Genomic DNA, 25,008 nt, shown 5'->3' on the forward strand with positions numbered 1-25,008 from the left:
AGTTCTCTGCCGCGTCCGTCGGTCCGCCCTCTCTCCGCAGGACCAATGGTGGCCCGGCGCGGTGCGGCGGCGACCAATCGGCGTTGTCCCGGCGGGCTGCCCGGCAAAATGGCGGCGCCGGTGGCGGCTCGGTGGATGCCGCGCCGCCGTAACGCTCGCCATGCCCGGTAGCCGGCGGAGGGAGCCCTGCCCCAGGCTCACCGCCCTGCGGGGGCGGAGCGGCGGCGAGGACGGGCTCGGCCGGCGACGGCGGCCGGCGGAGCGTCCCGCAGAGGAAGAGGCGGCGGCGGCGGCCGGCGGAGGCGAGGAGGGCGGCGCGGGCCGCGGCCTGCCCGCCAGGGAGGCGCCCCGGCCGTCGCCGTCGCGGGAGGCGGCGGTGCGCGGCGCGGCAGGTACGGCGGGAGCGGCCTCGGCTCTGTCCGCCCGTCTGCGCGGCGAGCAGCTCCCCGCGGAGGGCAGGGCCTGGGAGGAGAGGAGCTGCGACATAGAGCAGCTCGCAGGGTGCATCTGGCGTAGGGACGGCGTCTTCTAGAAGTTGTGCAGGCGGTTCCGTGTGAAGAGCAGGCTGAGGCAGCTGGGAGCTTGTTGTGCGCAGCTGTGTCCTTGTTGTTATCAGCCCCACCTGGAGAGGCACAGAGACATGTGGATGGTGCACCTGCAGGGAGTTGTGACCCAGAGCCTTTCAGGGGCCTGTGGCTGTTTTGACTCAGACCAGTGTTATACGATCTTTTACTGTGTGAGACACAGAGTGAGGTAGGACACAAAACATAGCTCTACATAGTATTTCATTAACACACAGTACTCCTTCGGGTAAGAAGATAGGCAGTCCTCATATTTAGTGTTAGATGCTGAGCATCCAGCTGTCAGCATCCTGTCATCTCTATGTGATATCACCATCTTGTCCTGCATTAACTGCAGTTGAAAGAACCCATCCTGTAAGTAAAGAACCTCGATGACTGTGAGCTTTGTTTTGATTCTTCCTTAAGTGCACCCTCAGTAAGGTTGCAGATGACACCAAGTTGACTGGAAGTGTTGATCTGCCTGGGGGTAGCAAGGCCCTACAGAGGGATCTGGACAGGCTGGATAGCTAGGCCAATGGGATGAGGTTCAGCAAAGCCAAATGCCAGGTCCTGCACTTTGGCCACAACAATCCCAGGCAACGCTACATACCAGGCCTGGGGCACAACAGCTGGAAGACTGTAGGGGAAATGGACCTGAGGGTACTGATTGATGCTTGGCTGAACATGAGCCAGCAGTGTGGCCAAGAAGGCCAGTGGCATTCTGACTTGTATCAGAAACAGCATTGCCAGCAGGAACAGGGAAGTGATTGTCTCCCTGTACTCAGCTCTGGTGAGGCCGCACCTCGAGTACTGTGTCCAGTTTTGGGCCCCTCACTGCAAGAAAGACATTGAGGCCCTGGAGCATGTTCAAAGAAGGGCAACAAAGCTGGTGAGGGGTCTGGAACACAGGCCATATGAGGAGCAGCTGAAGGAGCTGGAATTCTTCAGTCTGGAGAAGAGGAGGCTCAGGGGAGACCTTATTGCTCTATATAACTTCCTGAAGGGAGGTTGTAGTGAGCTGGGGGTCGGCCTCTTCTCTCGTGTCATTAGTGATAGGACCAGAGGGAATGGCTTCAAGCTGCACCAGGGGAGATTTAGGCTGGACATTAGGAAATACTACTTTTCTGAAAGAGTGGTCAAGCACTGGAATGGGCTGCCCAGGGAGGTGGTGGATTCACCAATCCTGAAGGTGTTCAAGGAACGTTTGGATTTTGTGTTGAGGGACATGGTTTAGGGAGAGCTATTGATGATGGGTGGATGGTTGGACTGGATGATCCTGTGGGTCTTTTCCAACCTTAGTGATTCCGTGATTCTGTGAAAGCATCTCCATTGTGCCTCGCCCTGGGTCTGTTAGATTCTGAGTTTCTTCACCTTTGTGTTTGTTATCGTTTAATAAGGATCACCTTTCTGTTTACACAGAGCCATGTTTACATAAAACTCCAAAGAGATCACTGAGTAGGAAATCCAGAATACCCACCTTCAGCTCACCAGTTAATGACACTGATATACAGCAAGAAATCTTTTGGGATCCTCATTCACCAATTGCACGTGGAATAGGTAATATTAACAAAATTCAGACTTCAGGGTGCCTGTCAAGGGAATGCAATTGCAATGTATTAGAAGAAGGGAGAAGACTCTTCAGCAGGGTCTCTTGTGACAGAACAAGGGGAAATAGTTTCAAACTAACAGATGGGAGATTTAGATTGGACATAAGGAAGAAGGCTTTTACAGTAAGGGTGGTGAGGCACTGACACACGTTGCTCAGAGATGTCATGGATGCCCCATCCCTGGAGACATTCAAGCTAAGGCTGAATGGAACTCTGAGCACCTGATAGTCCTGTAGGTTTCCCTATTCATTGGAGGGGAGTTGGACTAGATGGCCTTTAAAGATCCCTTCCAAGTCAAATGATTCTGTGATAAAAGTCCAAATTTATTGGAAAAATGCCCCTTCTTGTATCGTGACAGCACCTGGTGAGTCCAGTGGTGATTGGTTTGATTTTGCTTTTATTAAAATCCCCCAAATTCCTCAGTATAGTGCTATATGAACTTCGGACTTCATCAAGTGTAATTTGAGCTATAATGAACTTTATAAATTGTAAAGTTTTGCCATTTTTTAAGTTTTTTTTTTTTATTATTATTATTTTCTTAGGCAAAGGAAAAACCAAACAGCTTACCAGTAGATGTGCAGTAGAAATTTCAGAAATTGTTAATAGGATTGCTCCTCAGGTAATTGTTACTTTCTAAAACAATGCTCTGTATATGCAGTACTGAAACAGAACAGTGCTTTTACTGAAGGCTCCCTTTTAGTTACAGTAGTCTAACATACATGGCAAGAAGCAAGTGTGCAGATAACTAGAAACATGTTTATAAAACTGGCTTGAATTATAATCATAAGCTCAACATTTGACTCTTAAAAAAACAAGATGTATGAAGAAAGTGGACTAGTTGCAGCTGCATTTAGGAAGTTCTACTTGCAGAACCCAGCGTATTGCCCCTGATCTTAGAAGATTTATTGTGGTTTACATATCCTTAATCACTTGTGCATTAAAAGGTATAGTTTCTTCACATACTGGATTTACTTGGCAACATCTGACTCGGATATCTAAGAGAGGCTGCTCAATGCTATAAATGCAGTAAAGCTGCACCATTATTCTAAATAATTTGCGTTTTTTACCCCAAGGTCCACTCTCTTGACGTCTCTTTCTGGCTGTCAAACTGACATCCACAGCCCACAAAATGAAGATAGTCTTTTAATAGGAGTCTATTGTTTGTATTGTACTAGATGGAAGAAGAGAACTTGTCATTCCTAGTACAGTCTGTAGAATGTGGCTTGCCAAAAATGCCTACTTATTTGACAGAGCCATTTAAATGTATTTGCTATTTTGAATATTTGTGAGAAAGGAGAATTAGAAAATCATTGATAAGGGATGTCATTTCCTTTTAAATGACTACAGTTCTATAATGACTATAAATAATATCATACTGGGTTTACTAATATATATTGCTTGCGTTCTTTTTTTCTTGAAAAATGAAACATACTGAAAACTACCCTGATAGTCAGTGAAGTTCAAATTACCTTTGTTGGCTAACATGCAGTCACTCCTCACATTCACTATTTGGCTCTGGCCTTGTACTTGCTGTACTGCTGCAGTAGTGTATCTCTTAGATTTAGGAATTCAGATCCCAGCCTGAATGTTGAAGCTGTAAAAAGAGCTCATTCCATTTCTAAACATCCTTGATTTCTGTTTAAAGGCTCCTTTCTAAGAGTTGTAATGGAAGAAGTCAGATTTTTTTTCCAGGAGCCATACAAAATATGATCTGTTTCAAATTCTCCGATCTGTTAATGCTGCTGTAAGTGGATAAAGATAAGGGTATCTCAAGTAGCTTCTTACTTGTGTACTAAAGTAAATAAACTAAATCACAGCTTGTAATGTGAATATTGCTGATTATTCGTAAACCTGACTGGGAAGCAAATATAGTATTAGATTTAATCACCAAACTAAAATTCAATTATTTTAATTGAAGTTCCAGCATTAAATTGATACAATTAAACTGATACAACTATCAGTTGACAGTGTTGGAGTAATCTTGCTTAGCTTGTATTGGTTTAGCTCCCATCCTTGGCTTTCAATAGATTTGATCCAATTTAATTGATTTAGTAACGTTAACTAATGCAAGGTGTGTGTCTAGTCAAATCCTTATCTGAAATCAAATTGCTAAGCATTATAAATCTAATCATCCAGGATGAAAAAGCAGCCTGTAATGAAGGCTCCCTTCTGGGGACGTGGATTGGTGAGGATGCTATTCCCTGCACACCTGGAGTAGTAAAAGTGCGAGCCAGGACAAAGTTATGTTGTACAAGGTAAGTCAGAGTTTGGCCTTGCCCATTGTAGCTGGGTTTTCATGTAAAAAGGCTACGTGGTGTTTCAGTATGCATAGTGAGCCATGTAATTGTATATTAGCACACAGAAAGATTTTAACTTTGCAGTTGCTATCTTGTTAATTGGGTGGTTATCACTGGGAGTTATCTAAAGGATTGCGTGCATTGAGAGCAGCAGGATTCAGTCATACTCTCAGTAGCTGTTAAACTAGTGAATAAACAGCATATAGGGTAGCTTAGCTGAACTTAGCAAAACTTTTTCAATAGGTCTGATTCTCTTCTCTATTTTATTTTACTTTTGTGTTTTATTAATCTAGAGATCTAAAAATAAAAAGTCCTGAAGAGGAGCTCATGAAGTTGGCCAAGGAATTTGATAAAAATCTGGTAGAGCTAGATGCTGTTCATGAGCAAGAGAAGCTTAGTCATGGCTTTATCCAGACCACCTCCGAGTCTTTAAATGATCACAAAGATGAATCAAAAATCAAGAACCTGAAATCGCTCCTTGATGAGGTTTCTGCAACAGGTACTGCTCTGTCTCTGAAACCAGTTGGAGAAAGCACTGGCATCCCTACAGTAGAGCCTTGTCAGTCTAGCAGTCAAAAGTCTATAGACCTTGAGGCTGAAATAGCCCTTCATGCTCTTTTTGATTGTTCTACCCAGAAGTGTAGTGGACAGTTAAGCCAAGGGCTCTCAGGTATTTCTCTAAATAACAGTTTCTGTGAAAACAAAAGTATCTTGGAGATTGACCACCTTCCTGAGCAAATTAAAAACGTGCAAAATGGCAGACCAGGTGCGTGTCGAAAAGATACCCTACGTGCACCAGGAAGTGTGAAACAGGCTTTTCAAAAAACTGATACTCACATGCTGACAAAAAAAAATTCTTCTTTGAAGACAGAATTGGTGGTCTCCAGTAAGCCTGCTGGAGTAGTTAATGATGATTTTGATGACTGGGATACAGACTTTTTGGCAGATGACTCTTTTGTGATGCAAATAACCCAAAATCCCGAGTTGATAAACATTGAAGAAGCTCCACCAATTCCTATAAATCCATCTGTGCAGGGTTCCAGTGATGCCAGCAGAACAAAGGAAAGAAGTAATTCTACTTCAGTAATTTGTTTGGAGAGCGTACACAAATCTAACAGTTTCCAGTTTTCACCTTTGAAGCATCCTAGTAAAAATGCACAAAATGTTGCAAAATCTCTTTCTTTACAAAAGCCTTATAATAAGATGGAAAACTCAAAGATGGCAAGCATGGATTCTGCTTGGAGAAGTGCCCCCAACAACGATTTTAACTGTATTCCTGTTTCAATGCAGTCTCAAGCGAAGAATGGAAATGGAACTGTTGAGCCTAAAGGTAACCTTGCTCCTCTTTGTCCTTCAAGATCTCATTCTCGTAGACCTCAGAATGAAAAACCTGGGAATGACACACACATTGTTTTCTGTGAATCAACCAGTGTTTCTACCAATACGAAACCTAATGTCAGTACAGGTCACTTAAATCCAGCTGAAATACCAAAGAAATGTCCTCTGTCATTTGATGACTGGAATGAACCAAAATTCTCTGATGAGGTTTTAGACATGTTTTGTGAATCTGATAGTCTTTGGGATGCAAACTGCGAGGACGATGAATTATTGTATCAGGTATGTGATGATGTAGAAAAGCAGACTCAGAACCAGGATGTTAAACAAGGAAGCGAAAGAACTAAAACAATACAAGGAGCCAGTATTCAATCCAGATCAAATGCTGACAGTGGCTTTGCAGCATCTAAACCAGGACTATCTGATCACCCCTCAGCACAACAGAGAAACGCGCAGCAGGATGGTCATTCACAAGACAACTCTAGGAACTTAAGGGTTACACATGGGCTGACTGCAACAGGGCACGTAGCAAACTGTAAAAACGTACTGAATCCTCTAACAGCGACCTCTGGTACTTCAGCAAAGAGTAAATACACACTGTCAAAAAACTATCATCAAGCTGCTTCTGAAGATACTAGAAGGAGTGCTTCAGGAAAATGGCATAGGTCAAACTCTGTGCCAGCAAAAGAAACTAGTTCTGAAGCAAGCCCAGCTAATGCAATAAACATTTTTTGCAGCAAATCGTTAGAGAGCCAGCATCTTTTGTATAATACAGGAAAGATGCCAAACAACAGTTCCGGTAACAGCATGTCACTTCTGCCTTCAAAGTTTAAGTTTCGAAAGACTGACAGTTCTCAGAGAGCTCTTCATGTAGGGCCTGAAAATCCAGGGAGTCATTCTGGCATTGGAATTGCTCTTCAGGGTTTGGAAGGAAGTAAGAATCAGGTGAATGTGACCTCGCACAGCAAGCCTGAAAATACAAAACCACCTTTCAAGAGGCACCTTTCAGAGTCTTTTGCATTGCCTACATCAGGTGCGTGCCTTAGATATTGAATCACTGCTGAACTGCTTTTCTGTTGTTATTTTTTTCCTCATTGTGCACAGGAAGTTACAGGATAAGTTTATGCCACGTTTCATCTTAAAATAGATTTCAATATTTATCCATTCAGTTTAGGCAATAGTAAATGTACTGATGAGAATTTGGAAGTTGTTTTCTCCAAACTTAAAACTGCCTTGACACATTTCTTGAATTCCTGTAGTTAAGGACTTTTCTTTCCTATTTTTGTTCCACTTCTCAGAAATCTTCATACTCCATAGACGCTCAGAACCACTAGAATCAGGTATACTCTGATGGCAGCACTCAGCATACTGTGCTCTGAGCTACTTCAAAGCATTTTGGTACGCAGTGAGTGCTGTAGTGCAAGTCAGTGCTTGAATTAGCAGTATGTATTGGGGAGAAAAAAAAAAAAAAAACATTAAAAATTATTTATCTTAGCCATGATTTTAAAACCCCAGTTTATGGTGGGGCAGGGAAAAGGCAGCAAATGATACAGAATGCCAATTTCTTTTTATTGTATGCCTGGAAATTGGAACCTCGAATCATTCTGAAACCGAGGCGTGTATTGTTATTTGCTCTGTGACCAGAATTGCCAGTGAAATATTCCTTGTGTAATCAGCCCAACACTAACGCTTCCTTTTATTTACCCTCCCAGATGGTCACTAGACCAGACCATTTTGAAGTGGTCTGCAATATTCTAAGCACTGTTATTCGCTAGAGAAATGTGGAACAAGCCAAGTTTCAGTCAGTCCTCACTTTCTCTTGACCTAATTGCTTGGTAGAGTATTTATTAGTACTAATTTTGATAAAATGGGCCTTTTGAAGTGTACTATATCAACCTCAATTGCTAGGAAGTGCTGTTATAAAAACAAAAAGTAATTCCTGGAAACCATCAGCCAGCATTATGTAAAGAATCACTATTTTATCTTTTCTGTACCCAGCAAAGAAGTAGACAAATGGAAATAAACCATTTTGGATGGGAGGGGGGGGAGTTAAGTCGTCATTCTGCAGAATGCTTTAGAGAATGTATTTATGAAATAGAAAGTGCTCTCTTAGCTTAGATTTTATTTCCAGAGAAACAACAGAACTTCCCTCTATCTTAAGCTGTTTGTGAAAAGACCTTGCTGCAATGGAAGGCTGGGTATTAAGCAGTCTTTGCAAAAACTAATATGTAATGGACATCTGTAAATCATCTTTTCTTAAGAATCAAATTGAGCCTTTGTTGTGTTTATCCAGTCTGGAAAACTACTTATTATGAATACATTAATTGAAAATGGGTGCATAAAAATGGTAAAATTCTTGACCTGAAGAATGATGGGAGCCTTCCTGTTGGTTCCAATGAGGTCAGGATTTTATTGTACAGGAATTTATAGTTCTGTAACACAACATATAAAATATTACGTTTAGCTATCATGTTCTTGTCTCCTTTGACAATTTTTATTGCTCCTTCTGACCTTTTTTCAACCTTTCTGGTTTTATTTGTGTGACACCTGTACTATATCTGACCCTGTGTCTATACCATCTCGATGCCCATCTCTCTGACTCACTAAATTGTAGAGCCCTTTTCATTCCAATAGCCTTAATTTTCTTAACCCACTGCCGTCTCCTGTGTTGACTCCTCTTGTCACAAGGTTCACTTGAAGGGCAGCCAACTAAAATTTCCTTGAAGCAAATGTCTGCACCCCCCCCCCCCCCATACCTTCATTGCGAGGTAGTAATCAGCAGCACTGCAAAGGTCATGCATCTTATCCCCCTTCTGCCCTGGGGACAGGATAGATGGGCTTGGGTGCCTGGCGTGTCACAATAGCGTGCTCTTGCTATGTATCTTCACACACTGAAAACAGATGAGTTGAAATAAATATTGGAAAAAACAAAACAAACAAACAAAAAGTTGTAGGGTCCTAAATGTATGTTTTTTATTTACAGTGTCTATGGTGGAACAGAAACACAGAAAATGTTCTCAAGAAGAAATTGAAAGAAAAAAACAAGAAGCTCTTGCACGAAGGAAATCCAGAATGCAGGCATTCTTAAAAGATGCTTCAGTTTGACTGGAGTTTCTGAGTTCTTGGGAGGGCAAAGTTGTAACGATGGAAGACATTTTAAACTGTGCCCACAGTTGCTGACAGCAAGCTTTTCTTATTTCTTGATTTAAAAAAAGATCCCGATCCTGAGCTGTTACTGATATCCTGCTGGCATTTAGTCTTAATTAAAACATACCTGTGGGAAACGTGTAGTCCCACACTGTCCTCAAAACAATGAATTTCCAGGCTTTTTGAGTTCCCATTCTGTTAGGCACTGAAGTTACATGCTCTAAAAATCATGACCACATGAAAAAAATGGTGTACGCTAAGAAGTAAGAGGCTTCAGAAATGGGCTGTATGTATTTTGGCTGCATTTCTTTCATTGGAAATATTTTAAGCTAAAGGATGACACTCAAGCACACGCAGGCAATGCAATACTTGTGTTTGCTCTCAAGGGAAATTTCTAAAGTTTGAGTTAAAATAAGTGCAAACTAAAGAACGTCCAATAATGGAAAAGTCATAGAAATGAATAGGTTTTGGAAGCCTTGATCTGTTTGTTACCTTTAGGCAAAAATAGTGCATGGTGAAGAAAGGGTTTAATATACAAATTTCATGAGGTGAAATAACAGCAAGGGAAGAACGCTTTTGTTTTTAATTTCCTCTACGAAGAGATGGAATTGTCCTACCTAATAAAGCTAGTCCATTTTTGTTTCTTAAAGTGTGTTACAAGCTAATTAGAAAGGGAAGCCTATGTCATTGTACCAAACCATAAGCAATACAAAATGCACCAGGTGAAATGTCACCAACTGTGAATCAGTTCAGCGTGATGGTTATACGTATTCTTCAAACTGAAGTCTGTTAAAACATAATAATGCAATGTCATGTCAGCTTAACGGGGGCTGATAGAATTCTCAATGTGATAGATGGGTGCAGAGCTCAAACTGCAAAAAGTGCCTGTGGGTAAGCTGTGAGATGTTTTTTAACTGAGGGATGCTTACATGTAAACATGTGACACTATGAAAAGTGACTGTGATTTTTCTTTGTAAATAACTAACTTTGAAATGTACCAAAGGTCAGATGAAGCTTTTGGTTTCTGTTAAATGTACCATTTTTGTAACTTTTGAAAATGTAAGTATTGTATATTTGTAAATTGTTATTAAACTTTTTTTTTTAAATATTTCTCTATTGTGTTCTGAAAAATACTGGAGAAATTGGTAAAAGGAGGCGCAATGGCAATTCTCTATTGACTTTACTTACAGTTTTATTTTGTGTTTTATTCAGTTACTCCACACCTCACTTTTCTACCTATAGTGGTAGCAAACCACTTCCCGTGGTCTGTTTAAACTAAAAATCCTTTCCATAGGATGCTTAGGTGGTTCTAAGCATGACCATCTGCAGTTGGGTCCTGGAATAAATACTCTGCTATGTTGTTTTTCAAACTACTGAAGGTGCTTTTGTATTAACCACCATCGCTGGTGCTAATTAGTGCATTATAAAATCAAATCCTGAAGTCCACCAAAGATCCTATTGGTGCCAAATGAGCATTACTTGCAGTTTCTGGCTGCAGTTCCCTGTCCTGCCAGCTCCAGCCGTTGCAACAAATGATGAGTTGGATCGGCTTCCTGATCTGAAAAAGTTAACCCAGAAAAAATGGTTTCAGCCTTTCAGAAAACTTCACCACAGTGACACACTTAACAGATCAGATAACATAAAATAGTGTGCTGTTGAACTCTGCTGGCAGTGTTCTAACAGTTTAGATTTGCAGGTCCATGACAGACACATGAAACCCAACTAAGTCATGGTTGCAAACATTGTATTTATCCCAGTAAGAGTTTGATGATGAAGGGATCTCAGGCACAGGCAATAGTAAGGCACTGGGGCTGTTCTGAAATGATGCTGGTCTGACCCAGCACTTGCTCATCCTGTTACTGATCTGACCATCCCACTTGGAGCTGCAGAAAAGACCTTAGTGCACAATGAGGGGAATTCTGTTCTTAGAAGAGATATGCAAAGAGCCCTTTGCAATTGGAGGAAGATGCAATCAACCTTTTGATGAATTACTGTCACTTGCTTACCTGGTTACTTCCTATGTGCTGCATAACCATGATTGAAGAGCATTTGCTAGTAAGCGTGAAACATCTTTTTGACAGTTTACAGCTAGTGCATCCACTCCTGTCCCCCATTAACATAATCATTACAGTCGGGCTTTGACTTCTTCTTTTCATAAATACCTATTTTTTGGCATAGATGCTCCAATGCAAGGCCTTTAATTTGGCCTTTGTTAAACACTGTTTTCCAAATAGAAATCACAAGTTTTTTGGGATCGTGATTTCTTAACTGATGTCAAGACTAAATAAGATTCTTCTGGTCACACCCTTACTATCCCAAAATGCCCTACTGTATCATCTTCCAATTAACAAACTAAAGAGTCTTTTTGTGACTTTGTGCTATTAGACACAGAGAAATTGTTTCTTGGTTTAAAATTAGAACCTTTCTATACCACTTTTATTGGAATCTCTGGTCAAAGTGAAAAGCTATTACAGTTTCATTGGTGGAGTCAGTGAAGGCAAAAGCAAGACTCAATAACTACAAAGAATATCAACATCTACAACATCTACAATATCAACAGCAAAATTCCACCTGCTAGGTATTTTTATCTCAGAAAAAAAAAACCACATTCATATCCTTCCTAGAATACTGAACACAGAGCAGCCCAGCAGGCAGAGCAGTGAGGGCCCTGGATTTGCTCAGTGCAGAGCAGAGGAGCTGAGGGGAGGCACCATGGCGGCTGCAGCTCCTCGCAGGGAGCGGAGGGCAGCAACGTCGGGTTTGGGTGGTGCTGCATGGAGCCAGGGGTTGCACTCAGTGATCCTTCCAACTTGGGATATTCCATGATCCTAAGACATGGCAGTGGGCAGGCAAGAGTTAACCTACCCTAATCCCACATTGAACAAACAGCATCGTAGGGGTACAGCTACCCCAATGGGCACAGGCCAGACACAGAGAGGGCAGCTCAGACTTCAGGTGCCCAAAGTGCCTTTCAGTTCTGTGCTGACAAAACCAGCCATCAGCTGAGCAGAAACTGCAGGGCTGTGGTGCTGGGCCCAGACAGCTGCTGTGATGTACATGGGCAGCTGGAATCTACGTGGACCAGATGAGAAGCACAAAACCTGCATCCTTCCTGCTTGCTGCCCTGGTCCACCCCTTCTGCTCACCCTGAGGAAGGAAGGGGAGAAGCAGCCCCACAACCCAACAGATTCTGCACATTTTGCCCGGCACCCTTCTTGGCAACCCATCAATACTGCGTGTGCCAGCCTCAGTCATGCAAGCTCTTGTCTCACTGCTTGCAGGAAACAACAGTTCTTCATTAGGAAAGTATCTACATGATTGCAATTAATTAATACACATGTACGTGTAAAAAGTTTGGTATTTCAATAGCTGGCATTCCGCTATGAAGCCACATCTTCCTCCAGGCAAAAAGGACCTATACGAATAGTAACAACAATCTTAAATACAACCCAAATTAAATTATGACTGTCATGTTTCATTATAAATTAATTTATGACTGTTTGCTTAAGGACTCATCTTCATTTCATTCAGAGCACAGTAATTTTTACATGAGCAATCAGTAGGCTTCAGTTTAAATGGAAATGGAAATCCTGTATGTCCCCATACCTGAGTATCACTTTTATTTCATGGGCTTTGAAATAATCTTGCTGTGAGGGATGTTTCTCACTAAAATCCAAGGATTATCTTTTTCAGCTAAACCCTGTGCTGATTTTTCATTTTACATAGACAGGTATAGTGGAGTAAAGAACCTATTCATCATTATTCTTACCTATATCTAAAATTGTATATTTTAGAAAATACATCTATTCATACACAACCTTTCAGTTCATGCTGGTGAATGGACCCTGTTTAAAGCATTTGAGAAATTTGGTAACTTTTTTTTATTGTGTTATTTATGTCAGATTTTCAGAGGCAAGCATCCAGCAGCTCTCAAAGTTTTGGTCTACAAAGCACAATTAATCTTGGGGCTGCACTTCAGGAATGGCAATGTAATCTTATACTATGTGTACCACTTATTACATCTAGACCTTTATACCCAGAGGAACAACATAGATGAATTCATTGATTATATCTTTTTTTAAGCCTAAAAAGAGCTACAATTTGTCAGGGAAGAATAGCTGGAAGCAACAGATAGTGACCTAAATAGTAGAATTCCAAAGATAAAATAGAAGAAAATGAACACAAATGCTTCATTGTTTGAGAGCTGCATTGTTTGTACCACACTCCAGTGAATCCAGTGTTTGTAGAAGAGGCCATAGCAGATAGAATCTGTGGAGCTAAAAATGACAGCCTGAGTAAGTAGCCATCAAGGATGAAGCCAGGAGGACTCCGGCAATTGTGCTGTAAATCATAACTGCAATATTTGCTCAAAGCTCCGGTTCCTACGCATGCTTGTTTTTGTCAGAACAGTCAGAAAAGTCCTGCCTCATAAAACACTTAGGAATACCTAATGTACTGTTCTCGTGGAACTAAATATAAATTTCTTTGACTATTGTCTGCGTGTAACGGCAGCATGGCAGCCTGCAGACCATTAAGGGCCTGATTCTCCTCCTGCTGCAATTTCCTTCCAGCTCTGGAGGTAATGGAGTGACTCAGGCAAGCAGAGAATTGAGCCCATTGCATTTCATTATTGTAAGTAGTTCTTGTCTTTAGCACATAAATCTACTAAAAGAGCACTGCGTTTATCAGAAATTGTTTACGCACATTTTTTGAAGTTTCTGATGGAAAAAGGTTGCATTTATAATACAACTGCTAGGAATCTTGTCCTGTTAAGGCTTCCACATCAGACTTCTTGCCCCTATACAGGAGACTGGAGCTATCTCCTAGATTTCAAATTTACATTCACTTCTGGTTTAGTTTAGTTCTTAAACTCAGATATTTTCTACGGCATAAGTCATCCACTCCTGACATTTAAGGATAGGGCATTTGATGTGTTAAGGCTGTGCAATCTGTAATCTGTAGATGTTGAGGGGGATATCTGGCCTGCCTTTGAAGGAGGCATGCAGGGTGAATGAGAACAGCACGGTCATATATGCTGTACAACAATCTATGCATGTGAAATTTATGAGAGGCTCCACATCACTGACAAAAATTTATAGAGATCAAGAAAGTTTGAGCAAACTGCATTAGAGTGTCAAATCCTGACAATGTAACTCATTAAAAAGTCTATCTAAGTAACAGTTTTCTAACAGATAACCACACAGATATGAAGAAAAGTTGGAGGACAGCCTGCAGAAAGAGTTATGGAGGTGAGTGGAAAGAAATTTGGAGATGGTTTAAGATAATGTCAATCAGAGCAGACCAGGTAATGACAAACCCTTTTTTCACTTTCTTGAGAAAGTCTGAGGCTCTAACAAAGCTACATAAAACACCTGTTAGTTATAAAAATGTCAAACAAGCATACATTTGGGAGATGGAGAGACTCAAACAGTCATGCAGGGAGAGGGAGATTCTTGGAAGACGCATCGGATATATATGTCATCACAGCAATTTGCCTGTCCACGTTCCAGAAAAATCACAATTGCTTTTGTGAGCACTGAAAGTAATCAAGCCTGATTTCTTACAAACTAATTAAGATTCGAAAAGATGAATGTTGCAACTGAAGATTCTTCAGCTGAGTCATTTATAGCATGAGAATGCAGCATGGATACCCAAGTGACTGGTAAGAAGGAATGCACACCTGAGCTTTTCTGGAGATAAAGGGATTTTTTGAGACTTCCTTTTCCATCAACTCTCTCTGTTCCATCAAGGTTCTAAAAACCACCATTGTTTTTTATATTCTCTAAAGGACTCCTATCTCCTAGTCTGCTAGTGAGATTTCCCTATTCCTTTCATTCAATGGTAGCGTTGCACTCATGATGGCTTCAGCACATAGAAATAAAGATTATTGCCAGCCGCCAAATTTGCCCAATTTTCTTTATTCATAGGAAGTCTAGGGGTCCACTAGTTAGTAAAGAAATCTGGTGTTATCTTTGACCTAGGAACAGGAGAAGGAGGGAGAGGGCCTGAGGTTTCCATCCCCCAACAAGCCTTGTGCAGTACCCTGTGCTTTTCTCTGCACTTCCCCCAGCTATCTCCAGGCTGGCAGAGGCTGTTGTCAGTCTGGCTCCTCCATCAGCTGAAACCACCAGCCCAACCCTCTTATACGTATGCATGCACGTTTTAATTAAGTTTCCATTGCTGAATATTCATCAGATAAAATGAAGAAGTAAATCTAATTCTAAAATGATGCTGGCTTCGATATTTACTGCAACTTAATGACAACTTTAGACAAGAATTTAATTACGCAGAGCCAACATGCAACCCACATTGCATGAATGTACCAGGTGACTTATTTTAAGGAGTAATTCAGAGTGTAACTTTTAGACTGCTCCTCAATATGCACTTAAATCAAAACATTTCCGATGATGGAGCACATTCTTCAAAACTGATTACAAAAATAGCCACCTCACTAATGGAATGATTTTATGTGTTACAGTATAAATAACCTGTGAGGACACTCTTGGGAAGTTACGCTGTAATTTAGCACTGTTACAACCAGAAACTGCTAAGGAAATATTTTTTCTTTGACTTGGACCTACTTTCTCTCCTGTATGTTACTTAGAAACAGTTTTCTAAAGGACAGTTTCCATATCAAGCCCAGAAACGGCATTGAAATCTCATGCTCTGTGACAGCACTTGAGGTGTTGTCTACATGCAGCTGCTGTTTAACTGTAACAAACTTATTTCAATTTAAAAAGTGGCTGACACTATGCCCTGACTAAGCAACTTTAAAAACAAATAAGTTGGTACAACACACTTGGGTGGATGAGGAACTAGCTTTGTTCTGGGACCTCAGTGCTTAAAGAGACAGATGTGAAAACACAGTGATCATTCTATGATCTGCAATTCACTATGCAACTATCCTGTGTCGTATCTTTTAATGGGCAAAATTTGCATTTGGAAATCTTCATTTAGGTAAAAGTATTTGTATTACAGATTATTCCAACACCATTGTGAGGTTACACCAGGCATATGCTTAAGGATACTTCCACTTTATAGATAGGCATGCCATCTTCTATGAGCTCCAAAGGCATCTAAAGAAAGATTTACACCCACCCTGTGTTGCAACAGCTCCAGAGGAACTCTAACTAGCCAAGAGTAAATAATGCCCATAACTGAAAACGCTGAGCAGCACCTCAGCTGGTGTAAATTGTCATAGCTGCTCTGTGGAGCTGGGGATGCTTTACACGACCAGAGGATTTGTTCCTCTGAATGCACAGGACATCAGCCTCCAATACATGAAATGACCTTGTGCAGCAGGAATGCACAAACTTTCTTTTGAGCTCAGTGGGAAGCATGATTTCTAACTCCAGCCCCACAGGTGTGCTTCACCTTTTATTGCTCAAGATGGGTATTTGCAATGGCCCATTGGGTAACAGAGAGATGTCTTTTTAAGGTCCTTTCTAAGGCACATTCTGAATGTGGCTGGAAATATTTACTTGCTGCTGAAATTGCACGGGGTAAGCCACACATATTCTCAGAGCTCATAGATAAATACAGCACTGCGTGGTCATCTGCTGCACTGAAGGGGTCGTGAGCCTTTGATTAGGCCTGTGTTGACTTAAAGGCCCTTCACTCTTAAACAGAATCATTTCATTTCCTGTAGAGGGAAAGCTTTAGTCACCTTCAACATTTTGGCACGTTGTACTTGAAAGCAGGCTGGGAACCTGGATCGGACCCCTCCAGTCATGTTTCTGTAGCTCTCACCACTTCAATTCTTCAGCTCTTGACCTTGTCCAAACTGTATCACGACCTTGGTGCAACAAAGTCCTTTGCAGAATATAGGATATATCCATCTGACCTGAAGTTCCAAAGCCAAGGGCAGCCCTGAAGGAACTGGAAGGTGACTCGCTTACCTGCAGCGCATCCACACTCTTGGCTCTCAACTTAGACAGCCTCTAGATCACGATGCTAAAGTGTGCCACATGTTGAAGCAAGAGCTCTCTGTGGCATTATATATACTGCCTATACCAGAGGGATTATTTCTAATAATCTCACTTAACAGCCCACACATCATTATGTCTGTCCTAAGGAGCTTAGCTGTCACCCCCACTCCTTTAAATTCAGCTGGGTGAAATTGGTAGAATAAAACAAAACCCTATGCAAAAAAATCGTCCTGCTCTATAAAACTCCCTGAGACAATCTCTTTCTAACTCCAATATAGTCATAGCCATAAAATCTCACCCAGTAAAACCCCAAGTTCTGTATAACAACTTCTTTCCTCGTCACAACAAGCAACTGTGAGTGCCAGGAGCTCTTAGCTCTTAACGGAATTCTTTCTAAACAGTATAGAGATAACAGGTTGAATAGCTGGCAAGTCCTGCTTTCAACTTTTCTTCAGGCTTCACTGCATGAACTTGTTTTTTGCTTTTTTTCCTTCCCCTAAATTGATGATTTTACATCCATACACCCCTGTAATGTACTGCTCTGAGTACCTCCCACACACTACAAATGCAAGGCCTGCGCTGCTCTCTCATCTCCACTGGTTCCAGTTTGCAAGGTACAGACATCTGACTTCTTCAGAGCTGCTACTGGCACAAGAGAAGAGATTACACTGAGTGCCCCTGGCCCTGTCACATTTCTGGCCTGCTGGTGCGTTAAGGCCTCTGTCTGACTGAGAAAAAGGTACACTTGGAAGTTTAGAGGCAAGTTTTAATGAAAGATTTCAGAAGCAAAAGAAAAAATTGTTCTTGGGTGACATTAAAAAATGCCTCCTTGTCTATGGAATGGCATCAGCAGAAAGTGCAAAGAGAGGAGAAACGAGACAGAGGAAACCTGTAAAAGAGAAGAATGGGAGAAGCAGTTGGCTAAATGGAGTATAAATAAAAAACAGAACTTCAAGCAATACATTTCCAAGGGTTTTTTAATAGCTTGAATTTGTTATAGCAGGCAGTGGAGAATCTAGGAAGCTGCTGGCTGCAGAGTGGTACTGTCAAGCAGCAGTGCAGGTGGGAGGGAGGACGTAAGGAGAACCTGCAGACATCGACCTTCAAGAATGGGGGTGGCCACAACATTTTTAGCTTGGCAGTGATGAAAAAATCGTGGGAAATAGAAACAATGGCAAAAGGGGCAGCAAGGTGTGAGAAATGAGCATCCTGGAGACAGCTTAGGAGGTGATGTCACAGAACTGATAAAGGAGATGGCATCTGAAAATCAAGAAGAAATGCTAAATAAGTGACCTTAAGAATTCAAATCACTACTGAAGTGGCAGTGGGATGTATGGCAGCAGATGGTTATGAAAGCCTGGATAAGAGCATTACTGGCAGACACAGAGACAGACAGAAGGCCACGTGCACTGGGGACTCTCACACAGGTACCTCTGCTTGGGCAAAGAGGTGAGCAAGTAGCAAAGGGAGCGCAAAAAATCAAGGAGCCGTCAGTAAGGATGAGTCTTCAAAGCAAAATCAGAAATGAAAGAAGAGAATTACAGAAGTCAAATGTTGGGAGGGAGAGAACAAGATAAAGATGGCAAAGATTGACCTTGGATGGCACAGGAACTTGAAAAGCTTATTTATTATAAATGAGAGGCGGCTAAGAAAAGAGAAGGTATTTAAGATAATGGGAACAAACTAAACCTCTGTGAATATGAAGATGAATGGCAGGAGGAGATCAGTGGGTTGTTACAAAGGCAGACTGCATTGAAGGAATTTTTCAATATTTTTCAATATTTGAATGTTTCAATGTTTGAAAACAGTGAAATATTTTTCCAGACAAAGGAGCAAGAGCATACTTGAAAGCAGAGAGTCTAGAAAACAGAGTGGTTAAAAGAAGAGAATAAAAGAAGAACTGACAGATCATGGAAGACTTTTGCACTGGGTCTGGAAAATCATTGTGAAGAAGCAGAAAGAAGAGAGAAGGGGAGGATAGAGCAAGAGGAAGTGGAGGTCTTCTCTGGGCTTATTTACTCTGTCCTTATAAAAGAGGACTTGATCCTGGCATGGGAAGGACAGAAGTTAGCAGCAAAACATTTCATTAGTCATGAGCAAACACAGAGGGTTTGAAGCTCCCAACCCAGTATGAACATCTGCATGAGGGGCGGCTCAGTCTCTGGAAGAAGCCCTGACCCTATTAAAGTCAATGACAAAACTCCTGTTGCCTTCAACAGAGCCAAAATTTCACCTTGTGTCTATGGCCATTCCACTGAGACTTCCAACATGAATGCCAATTAGTGCCAGTTTCAAAGGTGACATTCGTGACACGGATACTCGCTCCGCTGGGAGATGAGCTAAGATTATCACACTGAGTTTGCATAGACCAGAAAAGGTAAGTGTGACATTCCCTGTCCTAACAATCAGCTGAGGCAAACAGATGCATGCACACAGAAATAGCTCTGATTTTTAGTATTTCCAAAGCATCCTAAAAATCGCATCGTTATTGATTTCAAGAAAAAGAAATAAATATGTATGAATTAGCAGCTCAGCCTCTGTGTGGCAGGTCTAAATGAATCCATTAGTATGTTGAAAGCCACACATAAAATAATGTTTAATTTATTTAAAAAGAGGGGGGTGAGCAAAAATCTCTAAAAGGTAAATTGTCTCATTCTTTAAACTGAATAAGCAGATAAAAATGAGCATAGTGCATTACTGCTTAGAGGCTTTCAGAAGTTAGACCTATACAACAGCCACTGTTAGCACCTTCAGATTAACAGTTCAACAATCATTGGGATATTAAACTGAATGTGTCATTGTAATCTTGTAAAATACACGTGTGAGCATTTTCTCTAATATCTGCATTGGTCAGAGATGCAAGCAGACAGCATAAGGCAGTTCTCAGAATAGTTACTTTCACATGTCTAGATCAAAGCCCATGCAGCCACCCTTACGATTCAACACACAGTATTAATTCAACCTCCGGATAACAGCAAACTCCTCCCATTTTTCTGACCTACACCAGTTCTACCAGTGACTGCACTGAGTCAGACCTGCAATTTCCAGTTCAACTGTCCCACTTATGAGAGTAAACCTGGACTAACTAGAGGAGAGAGCCTCACTTCTGTATTTCATCGCAGTGCTACATATATCAGAATGTTTCCTATTGGGACTAATCTTGATCTCCCACTCTGCACCATCATTTCCATCTAAATATGTCACCTGCACCATTTAGGCTTAAAGGAATAAAGGAAAACCACACCAGTATACCAACAGCAGTAATATATGATGAGGAGCAGATCAGCCACATTTCAGACCCCAGGAGACTGCTGTTTCAAGGCAAATCTGTATCTCATTCTAAGCCAGCTTCTGAATAAATATGTGATCGCATCAGGAAGTCACCATACTGCTCCTCCTGTGCACATGTTTGCACGCAGGCATGGCCTGTGAGCAGCTGACAGAATGCCTGGAGGAGCCTGAGTCTGGCAGAGCCCAGGGGCTGCAAATCCAGCCTGAGAGTGCGCTGGCAGCTCTGCATGTGGGAGCTTGCACATCACCTGCTTGCACTGTTCGTAGCCCTAGGAAATGCACTAAATCTTTCAGACTATCCATGCCAAATTCATCAGCAGCTTTAAAATGGAGAAAGAAAAACACAGAGCATATATTTACTGTTCCCATTATGTAAAATAAAAGAAAAATGAGAATGCATAACAAGGCATCAACTCACTGCTCTTCTGCCACAGTGTGGAGTAAGGCTTGCTCAACACCTCAGTGCCATTTATGTGTGAGCCTGTTGTATGAGCAATCACAACTAACATGAGATGAACCATCAGGCTTCCTCAGCCTGCCTCACACTGTGCCCACGTTGCTCTGTGTCTGCTCAGCACACAGCTCTTCCCCATCTCATCTGCAGTCTTCTGCAAAAAGCAGTGGCAGAGTAGAATCGATTGATTTGGTGTTGTATCAGTGTCAACACCAAACCAAAGGACTCCAATTGCTGAACACGAGCCACTGCAGTGCTTGAAAGTCAGGCTCAGAAGGACCAGGCCAGCAGAGGAGGGAGAAGGTTAAGCAGCTCAAGAGCTTTTCCTCACAAAGCCTCGGGCTTGGCGGGTTTCTCTTATCGAGACATGGAGTTGTCCATTCCAGCAGAGGGGTGAAGGGGGGCTGCTATGTTTGTGTGTTGAGTGAGGAGGAGATGGGTTTCATTAATCTTAAATGCCTTTGCAATTCAAGAATTGTAGCTCTGGATCAGTTCCTGTACTAACATGATTAGCAAATATTGACTTTTGAGTACAATAATAATGTGTCATCTGAAACCCTTGATAAGTAACTTAAGTACTTCCTTAGCTTGCATCTTATTAAATTAGATGAGGTACAGTTGAGACACATTACACAAAGCCATTGAAATGAGAAATCAGACCTAAAGATTTTAGCAATGATTGATTAAGAGAAGTCCAAAGTTACAATACAGGTGAAACGCTGCGGCCCATATTCTGATCTCCCATCCACCACTACAAATACAGATTGCCTTGCTCTAGTATTTATACTAATGCTAGTGAGCTAATCGGCATCAGGCAATTTGTTTCAGTATTTGCTAACGTGGGTATGTTTTCTTTGGAAATCTCTGGCTTGAGGTGAAGTCACTTTTTTCCATTTTTGCAATACCGTAATTCTCATCATTGTAACAGAGGTAAACATTCCCTATTTGTGACTTTTTGACATGCAATCCATCATCTGATTATACACAAAGGCCATAGAATGTCAGTTTTATGGAAGGTTAACTGACATAGGTTTTGAGCTTTTGAAGTTAATATAAGGAAGAAAAAGAAGCACGTCACACTTGCGTGCCTGTGAATATGGTAAGTATAACATACTCAAATCTGTTCATAAGGTTTAGTTTAAAAATGTGTACAGCAACTCAACCAAGAAAGGAGTTAAAAGATGTGATACTCCTCAGATGCAACCTGACAAATCTTACTTTATTGATTAGTTTTCAAAGGCAGTGCAGTGAGAGCACTACACTTACAATAGACTTTGGAATGAGGAGGGGGGGGAGAAGAAAGCTCCAAATGTCATCAAAGCAAATGGTCTGTGAATGTTGCTTCAAAGCTAGTCATTAGTTGCCAGGGTATTTTGCCACAAAGCTTGTAAAGAGGTTTTCCTGGAGGGGAAGGTATGACAAAATGCACTTCTTGGCAAGATGACTTCTGCTTAAATAGCAGGACACATTAATTCTTGCTTGATACATAAAATTAATTAGAGGATTAACATCCTTTATGAAATTTTGCCAGAGATTTTTTCCTTTTTACCAGGAATAGACCCCAGGCCTTTTCTGTACTCTAATGAAATTGCAAATTGACTTGTGTTCAAATGATGCTTGACTAAAATGAATAATTAAAAATGTATTGCTAACAATGAGATGGGTCAGCTGATCTTTTCAAGGATTAATTAGTTTCAAGAACCATCTTTCTCATGTAACATAGCAAAGGCCACTGCCAGAACACCTTTTTTTTTTTTTTCATACAGTAGTTCCCCTCAAAGTCAATGGAGACCCCTTCTATTCCCAGCTACCCAAGGTTTTATTTCAGATTCAGAGAGTGGGCTTTTCTTTACGGCAAAGCAGAGAGGGGCTACGCCTGAAGGAGCTGATCTGTTATTGTATCTAAAATCCAATGATCCCAATTCCTCTCTTTATTACAGCCTGATACAAAACCAAGCTGAACTGGCGGGAGTCTCCTGGTTATCTTCATTATGTTTTGTGTCATTGCCAGGAAAGTGTGCTACTCTAAGTCCCAAATACCTCCATGGAGATGAACAATGGCACAGATCTCTACAACTGAGAAAGGAGGAAGGATGAAATTTTCCATAGCTCAACAAATAAATGGAGGAAAACTAAGACTCGGGAGAATAAGGAAACCTGTGATGTACGCGTGCATGGTCCTTCATAACATATGTTGGGATTTGCTGCTCTCCAACACGAACAAGGAGGTTCAGGAGCTAGGAAAAATGACTTAACATAAATTTTTCAGAAATAGATCAGGAATCCAATTCTCAAATTTTTCAAAAATTTGAAGCATAATTTCCAATAATATAATCTCCAAACGCACCTATGCCGCTAATTACTTTCCATTTTCACATCTGCCATGAAAAATCCCACTGAATGTCTATCCTTTTCTCTACATGCCTTTGAAAATTGGCTCTGGGTACCATTTGTAAAAGTGACTTGTATACTGTGGCATCTCAGCCTGGCTGAACGCCACACAAAGCAACGTTTGGAGGTTAAGAGCAAGAAGTTGGAAAAACTGCATTGCTGCCGTGATTCCATCCTTTTTGGTTTTTGAGTTAGTTCATTTTGAGCTGATTTGGGTACATTTGTGCAGTGCTGCTCCATGCTGCGTAGAAATTTTCTCGGGTACTTTGAAAACGTAACCTTTAACTTCACGTAAGGCGAGACTTACAGAGACATAAAGGTGCAAAGGGAGCGGACGATTACAGCTGAGGAGCCAACTGGTAACTTGCTGCTGAAAATCTTTTTCTGAGATCTTTCACTTTTAAAATATGAAATGCCTGCGTTACTTCCCCAGTGTGTGCAAATAAGCATGTTTCATTTCTTAAATTCCTTAATCGCCTCCTGTGTTTGTAAAAGGTCCCTTTCTGCGATGAGAATTTTCTTTAAAAAAAGGAACCCTGACATTCAATTTCAGTGTTTTCTCAAAACACTTTCTAATTCTCAAAACGCTTATTTCTACTGTACATGTCTCTGAGTTCCTGTCTCCGATGGATTTTTCAGATGTGTTTTATGTTGTGTGATGATGTTTCTAATTTGGGTGATGAAAGGTTAAAAGATACGCCTGTATGAAATTACCCAGTGGCTCCTGTGAACTAACATCATATCTTATTGAGTATGATCACTCTGTCATTTGCTTTGGCTACGGCCAAGGTTTCAGATACAGTAGGAGTACACCAGGATCCCCAGAGCCTACTGCAGAATTTGGAGGGGGGCAAAACCACATAGTTTCCTTGCCTAAGACTCGCTAGTCATGTGTAAAGAGACGATGCTCTGGAAAATGTTGTTTTTCTTTGGCTGCCCTTTAGTCAGATCTTCTCACTGCTGGCATTGTGCAGAGTCAGCTTAAAAGGTGTATTTAGCATTGAGGGATTTGGTAAATACTGCTTTATTGTGCTTCGTACTCCCTACAGGGCATTCTGAAGAGATGAATAATAAGTGTGAACAGGAAGAGCAAGTTTCCAGTCCTGTCAAATTAATTAGACCAGTGTAGACTGAAGCGAGGCTTGCCGTTAGGTAGGTTGAAAACAGGCAAAGGGAATCACTCAGGCATATACAAAAATGTTACCCCACTTCTATCATTATTGTTTCCTTTTGAATCAGATACAAAATGTAGCTGCGTTTCGTTACCCACAACAAAACCACTCTCAAATGCTGGTCACATAAATAAAATAAGATGGATATGCAGAGCTGTGGCAAAATCCCCCCGCTGTGGCAAAGGCAAAACTTGCCAAGCAATGACGCTGCCCTTATAGCTGCTGTTTGAGAAGTGTTTCCTTATGGTATTAAGGGAATTAGCAACACCCAGACTTAATGTCATTTAATTCTGCAAATACATTTCAGAGCTTGACTCAGCTCCCAGCTATAAAGCAGTCTCTCTGATTTGCCAGCCGTGATCTTCATAATTTTTGGAGACTTGCATTTTTCCTTACAGCAGCCCAAAAAAGCCATTCTTAGCCTCATTCCTGGGCTCCAGTCTTTTCCTAAGTCTTCTCAGACAGTCATCAACATAGGAGGTAAAAATGGGTCTGATCCAAATCCTGGTTTAGTCAGTGGAACAGATTCCTGCTGAATGAAGTGAGGGCTGGATAAGATCAGTAGACCCTATTTTTTCATTCCCTGCCTCGACAGGAAGGATCTCTACGTGCCCTTCCAAGCTCTGGTATGAAATGACTCAAAGCCTGAGACTACTGCTTCTCCTGGAAAATACTCCCCAGACCAAACAGATCATATGATAAGAAAATTATTTCCACCTTTATCACAACCCAACTTCTTTCCCAGGTTCCCCTGGAAAGCCCTAATTTTGATTCCCCTTCAGTTGTTTGTGATAATTATCCACGTAATAAATTCCTCCCATGCTTT

At 41.4% G+C, this 25,008-nt stretch overlaps 1 protein-coding gene across 1 annotated transcript; it reads left to right on the forward strand.

Annotated features, from left to right (window-relative positions):
* Positions 1-95: 95 nt before the first annotated feature.
* Positions 96-10,049, forward strand: ETAA1 (ETAA1 activator of ATR kinase). Its single transcript, XM_048936642.1, has 6 exons — positions 96-392; positions 1,980-2,117; positions 2,710-2,786; positions 4,304-4,422; positions 4,758-6,832; positions 8,783-10,049. The coding sequence occupies exons 1-6, from the start codon at positions 161-163 to the stop codon at positions 8,902-8,904; spliced, it is 2,763 nt and encodes a 920-aa protein (XP_048792599.1). The 5' UTR covers positions 96-160; the 3' UTR covers positions 8,905-10,049.
* Positions 10,050-25,008: the final 14,959 nt, after the last annotated feature.

Source organism: Lagopus muta, chromosome 2 (genome assembly GCF_023343835.1).
Source record: "Lagopus muta isolate bLagMut1 chromosome 2, bLagMut1 primary, whole genome shotgun sequence".
NCBI classification, from domain to species: Eukaryota; Metazoa; Chordata; class Aves; order Galliformes; family Phasianidae; genus Lagopus; species Lagopus muta.

Bases quoted from the DNA above. Each gene is read 5' to 3' on its own strand.
- ETAA1 (XM_048936642.1), top strand. From the start codon at position 161: ATGCCCGGTAGCCGGCGGAGGGAGCCCTGCCCCAGGCTCACCGCCCTG. The intron at 4,423-4,757 runs GTAAGTCAGAGT...TTATTAATCTAG, and splicing joins ACAAAGTTATGTTGTACAAG to AGATCTAAAAATAAAAAGTC. The intron at 6,833-8,782 runs GTGCGTGCCTTA...TTTTATTTACAG, and splicing joins TTTTGCATTGCCTACATCAG to TGTCTATGGTGGAACAGAAA.